Here is a 16273-nt window from a genome sequence, read left to right as displayed (position 1 = left end):
CTGGTCTACAGAGCGAGATCCAGGACAGGCACCAAAACAACACAGAGAAACTCTGTCTCGAGGAAGAAAAAAAAGCTAGGCATAAGATGGACATGATGCATGATGGCATGTGCCTTTAATCTTAGCACTTGGGAGGCAGAGGTAGGCCGATCTCTGAGTCTGAAGCCAGCCTGGTCTGTAGAGGGAGTATCAGGACAGCTAGGGCTACACAGAGAAATCCTGTCTTAAAAAACAAAAAACCAAAAAGCTAGGTATGTGATGGCATGTACTTGTAATCACAGCAACTCTGGGGAGACAGGAGAAGGCATGGAGCTTGGTGACCAGCCAACCTATCTCAACCTGTGAACCATCTCAAAACCAGGGTTCCTGATTAAGCACACTCGAGGTCTCTGGCCCCCACAAGTCTGTTTAAAGGAGTTTGCACATGTGCACATGCACTAAACTAAAACTAAGTATTTTTTTTTTTTTAAAATATGGGATTGGAATTTATAACTACTCCATCTCTCTTCCCTTATAAGAGTATTCCCTTATTGCAGTATGATCATGAATATTCTGTGTGAGACTTCTATAAATATTGTTCTTTCTGGTTGGCTCATTAGTGTGTCTTTTGAGACAGAGTCTCATGTAGCCCTGGCTGTCCTCAAACTTGTTATGTAGCCCAGGGTAGCCTTGAACTCTTAATCCTCCTGCCTCTATCACCCAAGTGCTGGGGTTATAGGTACATAGCATTGCCTGCAAAATCTTGTTTGTGAGACAAAGGTCTTGCTGTGTAGTCCTGGCTGGCCTTTTTTTTTTCTTAAGAGATGTAAGACTTTCCACGTTTCTCAGTTAAGCTGGCTGAGTTGGTTGCTTTGAAGGGATTAGTCAAAGAGACCAAATCCCGTACCCTCATCTGATTCCTCTTCCTTGGCTTCAGCCCTGACTGGGGCTGCAGCAGCAGGGGAAGCAATAGCAGTGGGGTGGCCCCCCAGGCAGCCGCCACCAAGGCAGATGGATCAGCCAAGAAGGCTTGACCTTCTCAGCAAGTGGGAAGGTGTACGCAGTCTCCACAGACAAAGCCGAGATCGGCTTGTTCATCTGTGGCACGGAGGGAAGAGTCACGTAACCAGTCCGCAGACAAACACTGGCAACCTTTCCCACACCCTCTAGGAAGCGGGAGTGCAGTCTGCTCTGTGGTGTCAAGCACTTCCGGGTTGTGGGTGCTGCCATTGACACACACCTGCTGGATGTGGAGGAGATGCTCAGCAGTGTGGGTGGCTCCACTGTTTCCTACTTTGTCTCCGATTTTATCCACTGTACGTTACTTAGAATTTCAATGGTACTCTAAGAGATGATGCCTAAAGCCTGGAAGAGAGAGGGCTTCTCGGGCCTCACACAGTGTTGGGCTGGCACAACGACCTCACACGGGGCGATGGCAGCAGCGCGGGCACCAGCATGGCCGGCAGCAGCACGGACAGCAGCACAGGCACCAGCATGGCCGGCAGCAGCACAGGCACCAGCATGGCCGGCAGCAGCACGGGCACCAGCATGGCCGGCAGCACCACAGGCACCAGCATGGCCGGCAGCAGCATGGCCGGCACCAGCATGGCCCTAAACTCGGAGAAGTCCTCCTTGGTGAACACGAAGTCCACATTCTCCGGAATGAGGCAGCAGTTTCTCCCGCGCTGGGTTGTTCTCCAGGTGTCCCTGATGGCCTTCCCCATCCTGGAGTACTTACTCAGCACCACAGTGTTCCTGCGCAGGGACGCGTCGATCTGCTGTGGATCTGCTTGGAGGCCACATTGTCTGCTTCCACAATGAAGCATTTTGGGTAATCATCTAAAAGTTGGATGATCTCTCTCTCTCTCTCTCTCTCTCTCTCTCTCTCTCTCAGACAGGTTTTTTTTTTTTTTTTAATGTAACAGTCCCGGCTGTCCTGGAACTCACTCTGTAGACCAGGCTGACCTCAAACTCACAGAGATCTGCCTGCCTCTGCCTCCCGAGTGCTGGGTAGGTGGACTTTTCTTTCCCGCCCACAAGTTCCAAATAACTGACACGAACTCTTAATATTAATTATAAATGATCGCCAATAGCTCAGGCTTGTTACTAGCTAACTCTTACATTTTCAATTAGCCCGTATTTTTATCTATGCTTTGCCACGTGGCTTGGTACTTTTTCTCAGTGTAGCATGTCCATCTTGCTTCTCTCTTCATCTGCTCTATACACCAGATTCTGCCCTTCTTTCTCCCAGTGTCCTCCTAGCCTGGCTCTCCCGCCCAATCTCTTCCTGCCCAGGTATTGGTCAGTCAGCTTCTTTAGTAAACCAATCACAGAGACATGTATTCACACAGCGTAAAGGAATATTCCACAGGATGATCCTAAGGAGGCAGTTGGATTTCTAGGTCGCCCTGTCTTCCTAAGGCATCACAGCAGTGTGTCAAGGATTGCCATACAGAGTTTAAAGATGACATCACTCTAATGAGGATGCTTATTGAGAAAGGCTGACCTTGGACTCTCTCTCTCTCTCTCTCTCTCTCTCTCTCTCTCTCTCTCTCTCTTATAGATTTATTTATTCATGTATTTTATGTATATGAATGTTCTATATTCATGTACATCAGAAGAAGGCACCAGATCTCATTATAGATGGTTGTGAGCCACCATGCAGTTGCTGGGAATTGAACTCAGGACCTCTGGAAGAGCAGTCAAGTGCTCTTAACCTCTAAGCCTTCTCTCCAGTCCTGGCCTTGGACTTTGAGCAATCTTTCTGCCTCAGCTTCTGGAGTGTTAGAATTACAGGTGTTTACCACCACACCTGGCTAGTGTGTTCTTCTTTTGAGAGAGCTGCATTGTCGTGTGGCTGTTGAACTTATGAGCCCAGTCGCTCTTTCCACCCCAGCTTCCCTATTAGCTGGATTATAGGCATGTTTTACCATGCCTAGCTGCCAGGGTATGTGTAGATATGTATCACAGAAGAGGGACAGAAGGATTGTAAGAGCCAGAACTGCGGCAAGTCTGCCGTGGAAACACTCTCTCCTACAAAAGGCGGCATCAACAAGACTCGAACAATGGCAATAGTAATAGACATGCTAACGTGGAGGGGGAAACTGCATGGGGTCCCGCCCACCCCCAGACCCAAAACTACAGGCAGCTGCTGGGAGGAGAAGAATGAGCCGCTCTGAGGGATGAGCCCCATTACTGTTGTCAGACCTGGAAAAGTACACACAAGCAACAAAAACGGACGCAACAAGTTGTACTTACAGATGTGTGCACGCGTATACATATATATGTAACAATAATAACCGAAGGCAGAGAAGCTATCAGTCTGAGAGTGGGGAGACATGGGAGGGTTGTAGGGGGGTCATGGGACAGGTCATTCCGCTTTAATTAAAAACATTTAAACATAAAATAAAACTAAGATATATTTTTATCATTTATGTATTTCATGCGGTGGTGGTGGTGTGTGTGTGTGAGTGTGTGCCACAGCCCAAGTGTTTCGGTCAAAAGACAACTCATGGGAATTAGTTCTCTCTTTTCACAAAATGGGTCTGGGGAATTGAACTCAGGTCTTCAAGTTTGGTGGCCAGTGCCTCTCCTCTCCCTGCTGAGCCATTTTGCCTGTCCTCATTTTTTGTGTTTGTTTTTTGGGGCAGGGTCTCACTATGCAACTTGGCCATCCTGGAGCTCTCTATGTAGACCAGGCTGCCCTAATTTTTAAAACTATATTTAATTTTTTTTTATTTAACCAAACATGGATTGTGTGTCTATAAGGCCAGCACTTGGGAGGCGGAGGCAAGTGGGTCCCAGCCCCTAAAGATCTCTCTCTTTTCCACTCCCCGAAGGGACTAGGGAGGGCATGGGGTCCCTTGGAACTGGAGTTGCAGGTGGTGTGACCACTTGATGTGGGTGCTGGGAACCCAACCCAGGTCCTATCCAAGAGGGGCAAACTCTCTCAACCACTGAGCCAGTGCTCCAGGCCCTCACTGTCTCCACGGTTTACTGTTGGGTGATGTAACTGCGCATTCTGTCTCTCCTGGGCTCCGACTGTCCCCCCATGACCATCTACAACAGACACACAAAGTAGTTCTGCTTGACTCAGGGTTCAGTGTTGGTGTCACCCAGACATGGCAGCATCCTTCTCCACCAGGCCTGCGGTGTGTCTATGGGGAGGTCTCCTTGCATAACTCACTACGCTTCCTGGCCATCAGAGCCGTTTGCTTATTCTTGGGTGCCGTGGGTTTCTCTGCACATCCGACGGAAGCCCTTGGTTGCTCAGTGCATTGAAACAAGTCAAGGGTGTGTCAGCTTCACCTTCACCTTGAGAGCTGGCCTGGAGCTCTCAGGCCGGCTGGGCCCTCTGTCTGCCTGCCATTCCCTACGGGTGGCCAGGAGGTTGGAGACCCGAGGATGCTGCTGTCCAGAACCCCCCTTACCGCCACCCTGAGGATTTCCTTCTGCCCTCAGCCTCCTGCTTCAGGCCTGTTTCAGAGGTGCCTGGGGCCATGGATTCCTCCCAGTTTGGAAGTTCTTCGTTCAGTGAGCATTTCTTTCTGCCTAGGGTTGAGTTCCCGGGTCTAAGTAGTCACCATTCATCTGGTACTTAGTTCACTTCCTTCCCCCTTCTCCACTCTTACCAGGAAATAGCACTGAAGCGGTCTGTGATGTTTTAGTGCTATGGCAACACAGTTAAGGCTTAAAGTCCAAAATAACGGTGTTGACTCTTGTGAGGTCTCCACCGAGGACAGCGGGGGGGGGGGGGGGGGGGGGGGGGGGTGTCTCCACCAGGACAGCGAGGTCTCCACCGAGGACAGCGGGGTCTCCACCGAGGACAGCGGGGTCTCCACCGAGGACAGTGGGGAGCCCACAAGGAAAGAGTGGTCATATCACCGAACAGCTCACTCCCACATAACCCTTCTTTCTCTCTCTCTCCCCTTCTCCCCTCTCTCTTTCTTTTATAGGTGTGTGTGTGTGAGAGAGAGAGAGAGAGAGAGAAATCTCCTCACATAGTCCCAATTTGTGACCCTCCTGCTTCTGCTCTAGAAGACTGGCTTCTCAGGCATGCTCAACAAAATAAGTACTAAAAACACTAATTCTTCCCTTGGGCCTACAAAGTAACTAAAGTATGGCTAAAAGCATGGCATCCCTCCCCTCATTTTTTCCCGTCTCCTTTGTTTTAAAACTTTGGGTCACAGTCCTATCCAGCTATCACACCTATGAACCCCTTCAACAACCAGCGTGGCACAGTAACCAGGAGGGTGTGGTAGTGGCACACATACCTTGATTGTAACCAACAGTTTCTCCAATTGAACTTAGGACCTGCCCAACAAGAGGGTCACTGTGCCCAGTACTAGAAACCAAGCTAACTACTCAGTGCTAATGATGTTGTGGTTATTGGAGGGGAATCTACAACCACTAATTTACTAAGCCAACATAATAACAACAATTCGTAAACATTTGTCCTTATTCCCACAGAGAAGTGTAGTCCTCATCCCTCATCAAGGAAACTTCTCTTTGCAACAGATGGAGGCCATTGCAGAAAACCACAGCCAGTCCAAATGCACACTTGTGGAGCCCAGTCCCAATGGATACACTACACAACACTCCAGCACCTAAGGCTCAGGGAATATTCCGGAAGAGGAGATGGAAAGGTTGCAGGAGCCAGAGGATCAGGGTGATCCTGTGATATCCTGTCTCCCAGTAATGTCTGAAGCTACACCATAAAGTCTTATCAAAATGACCACCCGAATATGAGCTGAACAAAGACATTATCAATAGACATGCCAAAGTAGATGAGGCCCTTACGGCCCCAGCCCTACACACAGAACTGCAGGCAACCAAGGAAAGCTGAGAGTTGGAGAGAGATCTTCCTCAAGGAGGAGTACATGAATTGGGTTTCCAGGGCTGAATACTCAGCCCTGAAAAAAAAATATGTAACATTAGACTGAAAGGCTATATTAAAAAATATATGTATATATGAATATATATATGAAATAAAAATGAGAGAAAAGAGGCATGAATTTGAAAGAGATCAGGGAGAGGTATATGGGAGGGGTGGAGGGAGGAAAGGGAAGGGAGAAATATGGTAATTATATTATGATCTCAAACCAAACAAACAGCTTTGAGTGAGTCACCCACTTGGCACTGTTAATCACTCCAGGAGGGGTGGCTCTGGCTGGAACTAGTGGTGGCCGACTCATCTCATACTCTTGGGGCTGTCACTGAGGGCCAGGGAAGGTGCTCAGCTGGTCACGGGCTTGCCACACGGCCATGAGAACCAGTTTGATCCTCAGCACCCACATAAGAAGCCAGGCATCGCAGAGCATGCCTGTAATCCCAGCCCTGGGGATTTGGGGACAGATGGCTGCCTGGGGGTTGATGGCCAGGGGACCTGGCCAAATCTTCCAACTCCAGACTGTCTCCAAAAACTAGGTGGGTTGCCATATCTGGTGTTACATATCTTTGATCACAGCACTCCGTAGGCAAAGGCAAGTAGATATCTATGAGTTCTAGGCCAGCCTGGTCTACACAATGAGACTTGGTAAGGAAGAAAAGAAAGACAGGAAGTCAGAGGAGAGAGTCATCCAGATCATTTTATTATCAGGCCTTGAAATTTACAACATCTACTTTATGACCTAGAAATGCTCACTGCACAATTAAAACACTGGAAAATGAATGCCTTATAAAAACCATACTGTCAGCTTAAGATAATTAAGAGCTTTTAATTAAATAAGTTCATAAATGGAGCTGAACACTACGAGAAAAGGCTTGCCCTCAACAGAGACTGGAGTGTTCAGTTCACTACAGTTATCATTAGAATCATTAGCTTTTACACAGGGGCAGTGTTCTGACCTGTAATCCCAGGAGTGGGCAGGCTGAGAAAAGAGGATCGATAGTTCTCGGCTACACTGGGCCACACAGAGAAACGTCATCTAAAAAGAAAGAAGGAGGCTGGAGAGATGGGTCAGTGGTTAAGAGCACTGGCTGCTCTTCCAGAGGACTTGGGTTCTGTTCCCAAGACCTACAAGTGGCTCACAACTGTCTGGAACTGCAGTTCTGGAAGATCTGTTGCCCTCTTCTGACCTCCTCAGATACTGCACTCACATGGTGCACATACATACATGCAGGCAAAACACCTACGCACATAAAATAAACAAATAAAATTAATGTCAGGTGGCTCACAAGCCCCTGTAAGTCCAGTTCCAGGGGATCCAACACCCTCTTTTAGTCTTCCCAGGCACTACACTCACATGCATATACCCCACCCTCAGACACACACTTAAATCAAAATAAAATCTTTGAAGTTCAGATTTTCAATATTATTATTAGCTAATTCTTTTCTCCTTTCTTTTTTTGGGGGATGGGTTTGCTTGTTTGTTTCAAGACAGGGTTTCTTTGTGTAGCCTTGGCTGTCCTGGAACTTGCTCTGTAGATCAGGCTGGCCTTGAACTCACAGAGATCCACCTGCCTTTGCCTCCCAAGTGCCATGACCAGCTTCACTTCATATTTTCACTGTGTACAAAAAATAATAAAAATTCCAACAGACTGACATTGCTGGATGGAGTGTTGAGTTGTCTTGGGGTTTAAGGTCCCACAGCTGAGCTGGGGACGAGGCTCAGTTGGTAGGGTGCCTGTCTAGCAAGGACAAAGCCCTGGGTTCAACCCCCAGCACTCCGTAAACCAATTGTGGCAGCATTTGCCTAGCACTTGAGAGGTAGAAAGGCCAGAAGATCGAGAATTCAAAGTCATCCTTGGTTAATTAAGAAGTTCAGGCTGGGCAGTGGTGGTGCACACCTTTAATTCCAGCACTCGGGAGGCAGAGGCAGGTGGATCTCTGTGAGTTCGAGGCCAGCCTGGGCTACCAAGTGAGTTCCAGGAAAATGCGCAAAGCTACACAGAGAAACCCTGTCTTGAACCCCCCCCCCCAAAAAAAAAGTTCAAGGCTAGCCTGGGCTATATGAAATTTTGTCTCAAAAACAAAACAAAACAACAACATACACACACATCCCTAAAAAAAAAAAACCAAACCTTCAAGGACCTATTTTGTTAAAAATCTTTCTTAATTCATAGTATGTTTCTATAAAAGTGCATCCTAGGAAATAAATACACTCACTAATGTACTAGAAATGAAAACAAAATGTTCAAGGGGATGATATTCAGAGCTTACAACAAAGATCATCACAACCGTCAAAGAGGAATCAATCAAGGACTCCGCAGTCTCAGTTCCCAGAAAGGAGGCGGAGATAGGAACTGATAAAGGATTGAATGCAAGCATTTCACCAATCGCCGAAGGCAAGCACAGACATGCGAAGAGCTGAGTTCACATTCGGCTCTGATGAAGAAATGAGAGGCCAGTCCGTGGGAACCAGTAACAACAGAGTGAGGTGCAGACAGGTGTCGGGCAGTGATTTATACAGAGCGTGAAGTTAGAATAAATGGAGCCACAATTTTCGGCCTAACTATGACAAATGGATGGTGGTGTAACAAGAAACCTAATGTCCTCTGGTTGTGTCCTTGTCCTGTAGGATCCCAAGTCAAAGCCTTCGAAACCTGCTCTAAGATGTTCCCCTCTGACACAAGATTTCTTGTTCGGTTTTTATTTAAAATGTGTATATGCCACATGTGTGTGGGTACCTGAAGAGGCCAGAAGAGGGCGTCAGATTCACTGAACCTGGAGTTACAAGCAGTAGTGAGGCCCCCTGATGTGGATGTTGGGAACTGAACTAGGGTTCTCTGCAAGAGCAGCCATGATCTTAAGCACCGAGGAATCTCTCCAGCCCTTGTCTGTTTGGGTTGTTTTGTTTTTAAAAACTAAGGGTTTACTTATGTTTCTCTGTGCATGTGACTGTAGGTACCCTCAGAGGCCAGAGGCATTAAATCTCCTATGAGCTGGAGTTACAAGAAGTTATGAGTCACCCACTGTGGGTTCTGGGAATTAAGTTCAATTTCTCTGTAAGGGCAGTGCTCACTCTTTTTTTTTTTTTTTTTTTTTTTTAATTTACTTTATTTTTTTATGTGCATTGGTGTATGCATGTATGTCTGTGTGAGAGGGAAGAGTGTCAGATCTTAGAGTTACAGACTTAGCTGCCATGTGGGTGCTGGGAATTGAACCTGGGTCCTTTGGTAGAGCAGTTGGTGCTCTTAACCACTGAGCCATCACTCCAACCCCGTTGTTTTTTGAGATGGGGTCTCTCTATGTAGCCCTGGCTATCTTGAAGCCCGATATATAGACCAGGCTGGCCACTAACTCAGAGATCCACCTGCTTCTGCCTCCCAAGTGTTGGGATGGCAGGCATTCACCGCCGTGCCCAGCCGTTGCTGTTTTTTTGAGACAGTCTTGTGTAGCCCATACTGGCTTCAAACTCAGCATGAAGCCAAGGATGACCTTGAGCTGACTTTCCTGTCCCACCTCCAAGTGCTGATTTCCAGGTGTGGGTCGTCATGTCCAGCTCAAGTCTGTTTTCTCCTATATAAAAAGGGAGGTGCAGGCGGGTGGTGGTGTTGCACACCTTTAATCCCAGCACTCAGGAAGCAGAGCCAGGCCGATCTCTGTGAGTTCGAGGCCAGCCTGGTCTACAGAGCAAGATCCAGGACAGGCACCAAAACAACACAAAGAAACCCTGTCTCAAAAAAGAAAAAAAACAAAAGAGGGTGGGGGAGATGCTCCCACAGCGTTGCAGCTCCTCACCTTACCTCTTCTGCTCCCCCTCTGGACCTGCATGTGGGAGTCCTTGGTGCTTATTCTAGGGATGGGGATTGAATCTGAGATACTGGGACAGACGAGCAATAGGAAGCAGGCTCCACCCCAACTTTCTACTCCCAGCACGCATCTGGCCCAGGGCTTTGCCCCCTGGTGGGTGGGGCAGAAGTCGGGTGGTGGGGGTAGGGGTGGGAAAGATCTTCTAAGAAGGCTGCTGGGCTGTTAGGAGCGGTAATTGCTCCGCACTCCCACCCACCCTCTGCTTGTCTTCTAGAAACTTCTTTTTTTTTATTCTATCTGATTTCACCCCACACTTTCTCTAGAGTCCTGGCGACTAAAAGCCAAGCTATTTTTAATTTATCTAGGTGGTGACTCCGGGCTGGGACACCCACCACCCCATATCCCATGTCACCCTAATTGACATGGTGGGAAGATAGACTCAGGTCAGAAGCCTTTGCTAGAGACTTGAGAGGAAAAGCAAGGATGGACATGCTGTCGGGGATGGAGACACAGGGCAGAAACAGCAAAAGGGGGCACTTGGAGACTACCCGGCTTGGGGCAGTTTGATCTCTGGGCAGATTGCTCCCACCAGCTCAATCCTGTATGTTAACGCTTCGGGCGGTGGCTCTCTGTCCTGGGTGTCCTGGTGGCTTCAGGGATTCTGACACATCGGGACACCCAGAGGCCTCAGCGGGGCCGTTGTTAAGTGTACCTTCATCCTTTTGCCCCATCACTGGGCACTTCAAATGTGCCAGACAGAAGACACTGGTAACCTGGGGCCTGGCAGAGGACAAGAAGAAATCATGGGTTTCCTGGGGGCCCCAGTAAATACCACTGAGCTACTGTGTCTGACCCAGTGGCAGAGGGAGAGCTGGGCTGGACAAGGCAGAACAGCCTGGGCTCCTGGGAGGAGGCTCCCTCTGGGAAGAGTTGGTAGCGCCTTTGGCTTGATGAGCCTTTCTGGATCCAGAGAAGTCCTAGGCCGGGTGGGGCGGCGGGAGAGCGGGTACAGAGAGAACCTCTCCCGTCTGGGTGTTGAGGACTTGCCTACTCTACAAATGTAGGAAAGGGGGAAGACAGCCGCACCCCCAGCCTACGTGGGGGCAGGGCAGGAGGAGACTGGCCCAGCCTTAACAGCTTTGCCCTTAGGGCAGGGGTCTGTGCCAGGTGTGGGTGTTGGATGGAAAGGGTGGAGCTGAACCACCACCCGCCTTTACTTAAGTCCCCTTTTGCAGCCCTCGGCCTCATCGCTTCTGTACTGCTGTGACAGCCATGTCTGGGAGCTCCGTGAGTGTTTTGAGGCTGGGTGGGCTAGGGTGGGGCCGGTCGGGAGGTCTGGCCTTCTGGAAGCCTCCCCTGCCCAGCCTCAGGAGAGCTGAGTGCTGCCTGTCTCTTGGGTCTCCCCAGCTGGTCCTGGAGGTCGTCCCCAGGCTGGCTTCCCTTTCTTGTAACTGTTCTGTCCATCCACGCCTGTCTCTCTGCCTCTCCTCTAATCTGCTTGTCTTCTGTCCTGTCCCTGGAGTTCCTAACTGGGGCTGGCTCATCTGTTTCTTTGTCTCCCTGGTTCTCATCCCCGCCCCACCCAAATCTTTCAGGCCACCCACCACAAGACCCCCCTGCTTCAGGGTCTCCGCCCCGGCACCGTCATGAGAATTCGAGGTGTCGTCCCTGAACAGGCTGGCAGGTGACTTCCTGGGTTCTAGGGCAGGGTGGGGGATGAAGAGGAGATGCTCTCCTGGCTAAGTGGATCGTTTCTTACAGCCTATACATGGGGTCCCTGGGACCTGTTCTGTCAAGTAGGGTCTTTAACTGCCTGTTGCTATCTTAATTTGGATGAATTCACTGATGTTCCCAAAGACTTCGTAGGTGGATGCTCAAATCTCCCTAAAAATTTAGGGTTCTAGGGCAACCTCAAGAATCCCTGGTCAGTCCTAGAGCTCCATGTCCCATTTTTCAGGCGCCTGAAAATCTGCCTTGGGTCTTGACACCAGAGTACCCGGTCATCAAGCCCATGGTCTACTAAAATTGGGACCTCAGACTTTGTGGGAGTATTGGTAATCTAGAATAATAGGGTCCATGCTACCAGGCCTGCGTATCTGGGGTGGGATTCCCTGTAATCAGGAACACAGCCCACCGATCACACCAGAACTCCAGGACAGCTCCAGCGTCTGGAAATGAGGCTATAAACACAGGGACTCTGTGTGGGTGGATGTGTGCCCAGGGAACCATATAAACCTTCGCATGGTGGTTGCTGATCTCTGAGGCCTACTGTTCCCGGCAGGTTCCACGTAAACCTGCTGTGCAGCGAGGAGCAGGGGGCCGACGCCGCCCTGCACTTTAACCCGAGGCTCGACACATCCGAGGTCGTCTTCAACACCAAACAGCAAGGCAAATGGGGCCGCGAGGAGCGGGGCTCGGGCATCCCCTTCCAACGCGGGCAGCCCTTTGAAGTGCTCCTCATAACCACAGACGAAGGCTTCAAGGTGCGTCTTGGAAGGGGAATGGGTCAGACCCAGGTCTAGAGCAGTGAGCTACCGTGAGTGTGGGAGGAAAGTCCTTGGGGTTCTGGAACCAGGGCCCGGGCCTGGCGCGGACCTTCTCTCCTGATCTGCTCTTCAAAAGCCAAATGCCCAAGGGGCGGGTGTCCCAGCAGGTGTTGTGAACACAAGTCGCTCTCCCTGTTGCTCTGAGACCAACATCCAGTATCAGATACTGGTAGGGGTCTTGGATGAGACCTCTCACCCACATCATTCCCACCTTCAATCCCCGTGGCCATAGATGGACGCTCAAATCGAGGTGGTGACATCAGCAGCCCACACTCAAGAAACACCTTTGTCCTGAGTGGATTGGAACTGAACTCACTGTGTCCCATTAAAATGGACAACAGACCCATTTTCCCTCCGATGAGAGAGAGGCTCGCAGTGGTTAGCGTTTTTTCCCCAGTCGTGGACCGCGATCCGATCCGCATCTAGGCCTAATTTAAGCTTTCCCCATGCAGGCAGTGGTCGGGGACGAAGAGTACCTCCACTTCAATCACCGGATGCCACCCGCGAGCGTGCGCTTGGTGGAGGTGGGCGGAGACGTGCAACTGCATTCTGTGAATGTCTTCTGAGCCAAGGGCGTCGGGGTGGGGGAGGATCGCAGAGGAGGGTGTGGATGACGAATAAAGTGTAGCTGTAGTTCCCGACTGTGGCTGTGTCCTTTATGTGTGGCTGAAGAAACTGAGACTCGGAGAAAAACAGTGATCCAGGGTCACAGTGAGCCTGTGTCGGAGACGCATCTCCTGCATGGCAAGGAGGTAGCTGAGCCGAGGCCCAGCGGTTTCCTTCGGGGAGCACCTAGGTGCTGGTGCTGGTTTGGGTGGGGGAAGGGTAAAAAACAGTCTGTGTAGCCCAGGCTGGCCTCAGACTTGCAGCCATTCCTTTGCCTCAGCCTCTCAAGTGCTGAAAGATTACAGGGGTGCACTATCACACCAATTATTTTGTAACTATTTGTGTGCGTGTGTGTGTGTGTGTGTGTGTGTGTGTGTTACATGCACATGAGTGAAAAAGGTGTCCGATTCCTTAGAGGTGTTGTTACAAGCAGTTGTGAGGTGCCCAGCGTGGGTGCAGGGAACCGAACTCTATTATCATGCAAGAACATCAAGTGCCCTTTACACAGGAAGCTGTCGTGTCCCGGCGGCCTGCCGGCATTTGGAGGTACCCTTTATGTGACACTATGTCATCTTTACAAAGGTCACCAAATGTTTGCTTTTGAAAAAGGAGAAATGCTGGGCATGGTGGCTCATGCCTGTTAGCTCAGTATTCTGGAGGCTGAGGCAAGAGAATTGCCCTGAGTTGGAGGCGAGCCTGGGATCCGCACAGAATGAGATTCTGTCCAAAAAAAAAAAAAAAACAAACAAACATCAAAACACGAACAAAAAACGCAGAGGAGTTCCACTTTATCTCTCTCATTCGGGCATCCCAAACTTTCGGCTCCCCGGGAGCCTCGGAGGCACCTGGGCAGGCGGGGGAGGGCATCCCTCTGGGTGGCACCCAGCTGGGAGCCGCACCCAGCGTCGGGACAGGTCGCTGCTCGCGGGTCCCCGGGGCAGACGCGATGTCTCCAGCAGATGATACTCGGCGGGGCGGGGCGGGGCGGGGCGGGGCGGGGCGGGGCGGGCAGGCCTGGGTCCCGTGTCGCCCCTTGGACACGGGTCCTGTGGTCCTGACCCGACGATCCCCACCGCCTGCCCTGCCATAAATCAGCGATTTTGGCGGCGGGGACCCGGTGACTAGCGCAGCCGGGTCGCCGGGTTGATTTTCAGGCTCCGTCGGGGAGTCGCTAGACGCGGTGCCCCAGAGCCAGCCCTCCCTGTGGCCTCCGCTTTAGGCAGTTGGTGGGAGCGCCCAGCTGCCTTTCTTCCCCGAGCAGTCTTCTGGAGACACGCCCAGGAGGGACACGCAGAGGGCTGTGCCCAGGCCTAGAGCACGAACACAGTCCCCTCTAGCGGCCGGCGTCCACCTTGCCACCTGGATCAACGCGAGCGCAGCACACGCGCCTGGATCTCTGTGGCCTCAGTGGGGACCAGGAGGCAGGACCCCCAGGCTCTGGCTCTTCCTCCACCCCAGGTTTTCTGCCCCTGGCACCTTCCGCTGGAGACCCCTCGCCTTGCCTGCGCCCTGAAAACCCAGAGGCCGCTCTGAAGACCGGCTCCCCCTAGCGGTAGAAAAGAATTCCCGGAAACCCCTGAGTCCACAGAGGCCGAGAGTTCCGAGTTAATTCTTCATTTAAAATGAAAATAAATGTATTTGTTTTTGGTTTTTCCAGACAGGGTTTCTCTGTGTAACAGCTCTGGCTGTCCTGGAACTCGCTCTGTAGATCAGGCTGGCCTCGAACTCACAAAGATCCGCCTTGCTCTGCCTCCTGAGTGCTGGGAATGAGTGTTCCTATGTGTGCCTGTGAGTGTGTGTGCAGGCATGAAGGCCTAAGGTTGATGTCAAGAATCTTCCTCGGGCTGGGCGGTGGGGGCGCACGCCTTTAATCCCAGCACTCAGGAGGCAGAGGAAGGTGAATCTCTGTGACTTTGAGGCCAGCCTGGGCTACAGCCGAGTTCTAGGACAGTAGAGCTTTAGACAGAGAAACTTTGTCTCACAAAACAAAAACCAAACCAAACCAAAAAAATCTTCCTCTATCAGTCTTCAGCTTATTAACAGAATAAGTCTCAGAACCCCGCCCCCCCAGCTGGCTGATCTCTTTGTGGGAAGGGAGGCTAGTCGTTTCCTCTGGGGAGCCTGTGTCTATCTGCCTTGTTTATAGGAGGCCTGTCAAATGTGGGTTCTGGAAACCAGGACTCTGATCGTCTTCATCACACGGGCACCTTCATCCCTAAGCCATCTTCCACAGCCCTCAACGAATGAATTATTATTTATTTATTGTTTTGGAGGCAGGGTCTCATTGAAGCCCCTGGCTGGCCTGGAACCTGCTATATAGATCAGTCTGGGCTTGAACTCAGACATCTGCTTGCCTCTGAGTGCTGGGAATAAAGGCATGTGCCACCACAGCCAGATCAATGAGTTAATTCTTGTTTATTTGTGTCCATTACTTAATTTTGAGTGTTTTTGGAAAGATGTCTCTCAGAGGGGCTGCAGGGATGACTCAGTGGTTAGGAATGCTTGCTGGTCTTGCAGAGGACCTGACTTGGTTCCCAGCACCCACATCAGGCAGCTCATAAGAACCTGTAACTCAAAAAAAAAACAAAACAAAACAAAAAAAAACCTGTAACTCCAGCTCCAAGGATGCCTGTACACACAGACGTGTGACCTACTGCCACCACATACATATAATTAAAAGATAATAAAAATAATTCTTTAAAAAATGATATCCCAGGAAGATGTGGTGGTGCACATCTTTGATCCCAGCACTAGGGAGGCAGAGGCAGGTGGATCTCTGTGAGTTTGAGGCCAGCCTGGTCTATAGAGTGAGTTACAGGACATCCAGGGCTACACAAAGAAACCCTGTCTCAAGAAACCAAATTAAGTAAATAAATTTTTTAGAAAATAAAAATAGACAGGCCATGGTGCTCCATGCTTTTAATCCCAGCACGTGGGATGCAGAAGGAGGTGGATGTTTGTGAGTTCTAGGCTACATAATGATACTCTGCTTTAAAAAAATTTTCAAAACAGACAAAAAACATGCGGTGATTCAAGTTTTCATATGAGGTATTTTCCTCCAAACTCTCTGTAGACTTCAAAACACATTCCCATTAGCTAACTTTCTTCCCTGGGTGTATGGAAGCGTGGTCCCTCTGTTGCTGCTGGCATCCCATAACACCAGTGACATCCCTGAGTCCCTAGTATGTGCTACTCCCCTTTATGAATGTTCTTAAAAGAAAAAATTATTATTTAAAACCTTTTTTTAGTTATTTAATGTGGATGGGGGTTTTGCCTGCACCAATGTGTGTGCACCGCATGTATGCCTGGGATCCCTGGGGGCCAGAGAGGTCATCGGATTCCTTGGAACTGGAGTTCCTGATGGCTGTGAGTCATCATGTGGGTGCTAGGAATCAAACCTGGGTCCTCTGGAAGAGCAGCCAGTGCTCTTAACCTCTGAGCCATCCCT

General features: G+C 50.2%; 1 protein-coding gene and 1 pseudogene across 1 annotated transcript; one reads left to right on the top strand and one right to left on the bottom strand.

The window, feature by feature from the left end:
• Window positions 1-860: 860 nt before the first annotated feature.
• Window positions 861-1837, bottom strand: LOC102909816 (large ribosomal subunit protein uL10 pseudogene; annotated as a pseudogene).
• Window positions 1838-10825: 8988 nt separating this feature from the next.
• On the top strand, window positions 10826-12858 carry Lgals7 (galectin 7). Its single transcript, XM_076578120.1, has 4 exons — window positions 10826-10960; window positions 11269-11357; window positions 11955-12156; window positions 12672-12858. Exons 1-4 carry the CDS (start codon window positions 10946-10948, stop codon window positions 12783-12785), a joined length of 420 nt encoding a protein of 139 aa, XP_076434235.1. The 5' UTR covers window positions 10826-10945; the 3' UTR covers window positions 12786-12858.
• Window positions 12859-16273: the final 3415 nt, after the last annotated feature.

The sequence above is a fragment of the Peromyscus maniculatus genome, chromosome 1 (genome assembly GCF_049852395.1).
Source record: "Peromyscus maniculatus bairdii isolate BWxNUB_F1_BW_parent chromosome 1, HU_Pman_BW_mat_3.1, whole genome shotgun sequence".
NCBI classification, from domain to species: Eukaryota; Metazoa; Chordata; class Mammalia; order Rodentia; family Cricetidae; genus Peromyscus; species Peromyscus maniculatus.
This window is presented reverse-complemented; position numbering and strand designations above follow the sequence as displayed.

Bases quoted from the DNA above. Each gene is read 5' to 3' on its own strand.
- Lgals7 (XM_076578120.1), top strand. The intron at 11,358-11,954 runs GTGACTTCCTGG...TGTTCCCGGCAG, and splicing joins GTCCCTGAACAGGCTGGCAG to GTTCCACGTAAACCTGCTGT. The intron at 12,157-12,671 runs GTGCGTCTTGGA...TTCCCCATGCAG, and splicing joins CCACAGACGAAGGCTTCAAG to GCAGTGGTCGGGGACGAAGA.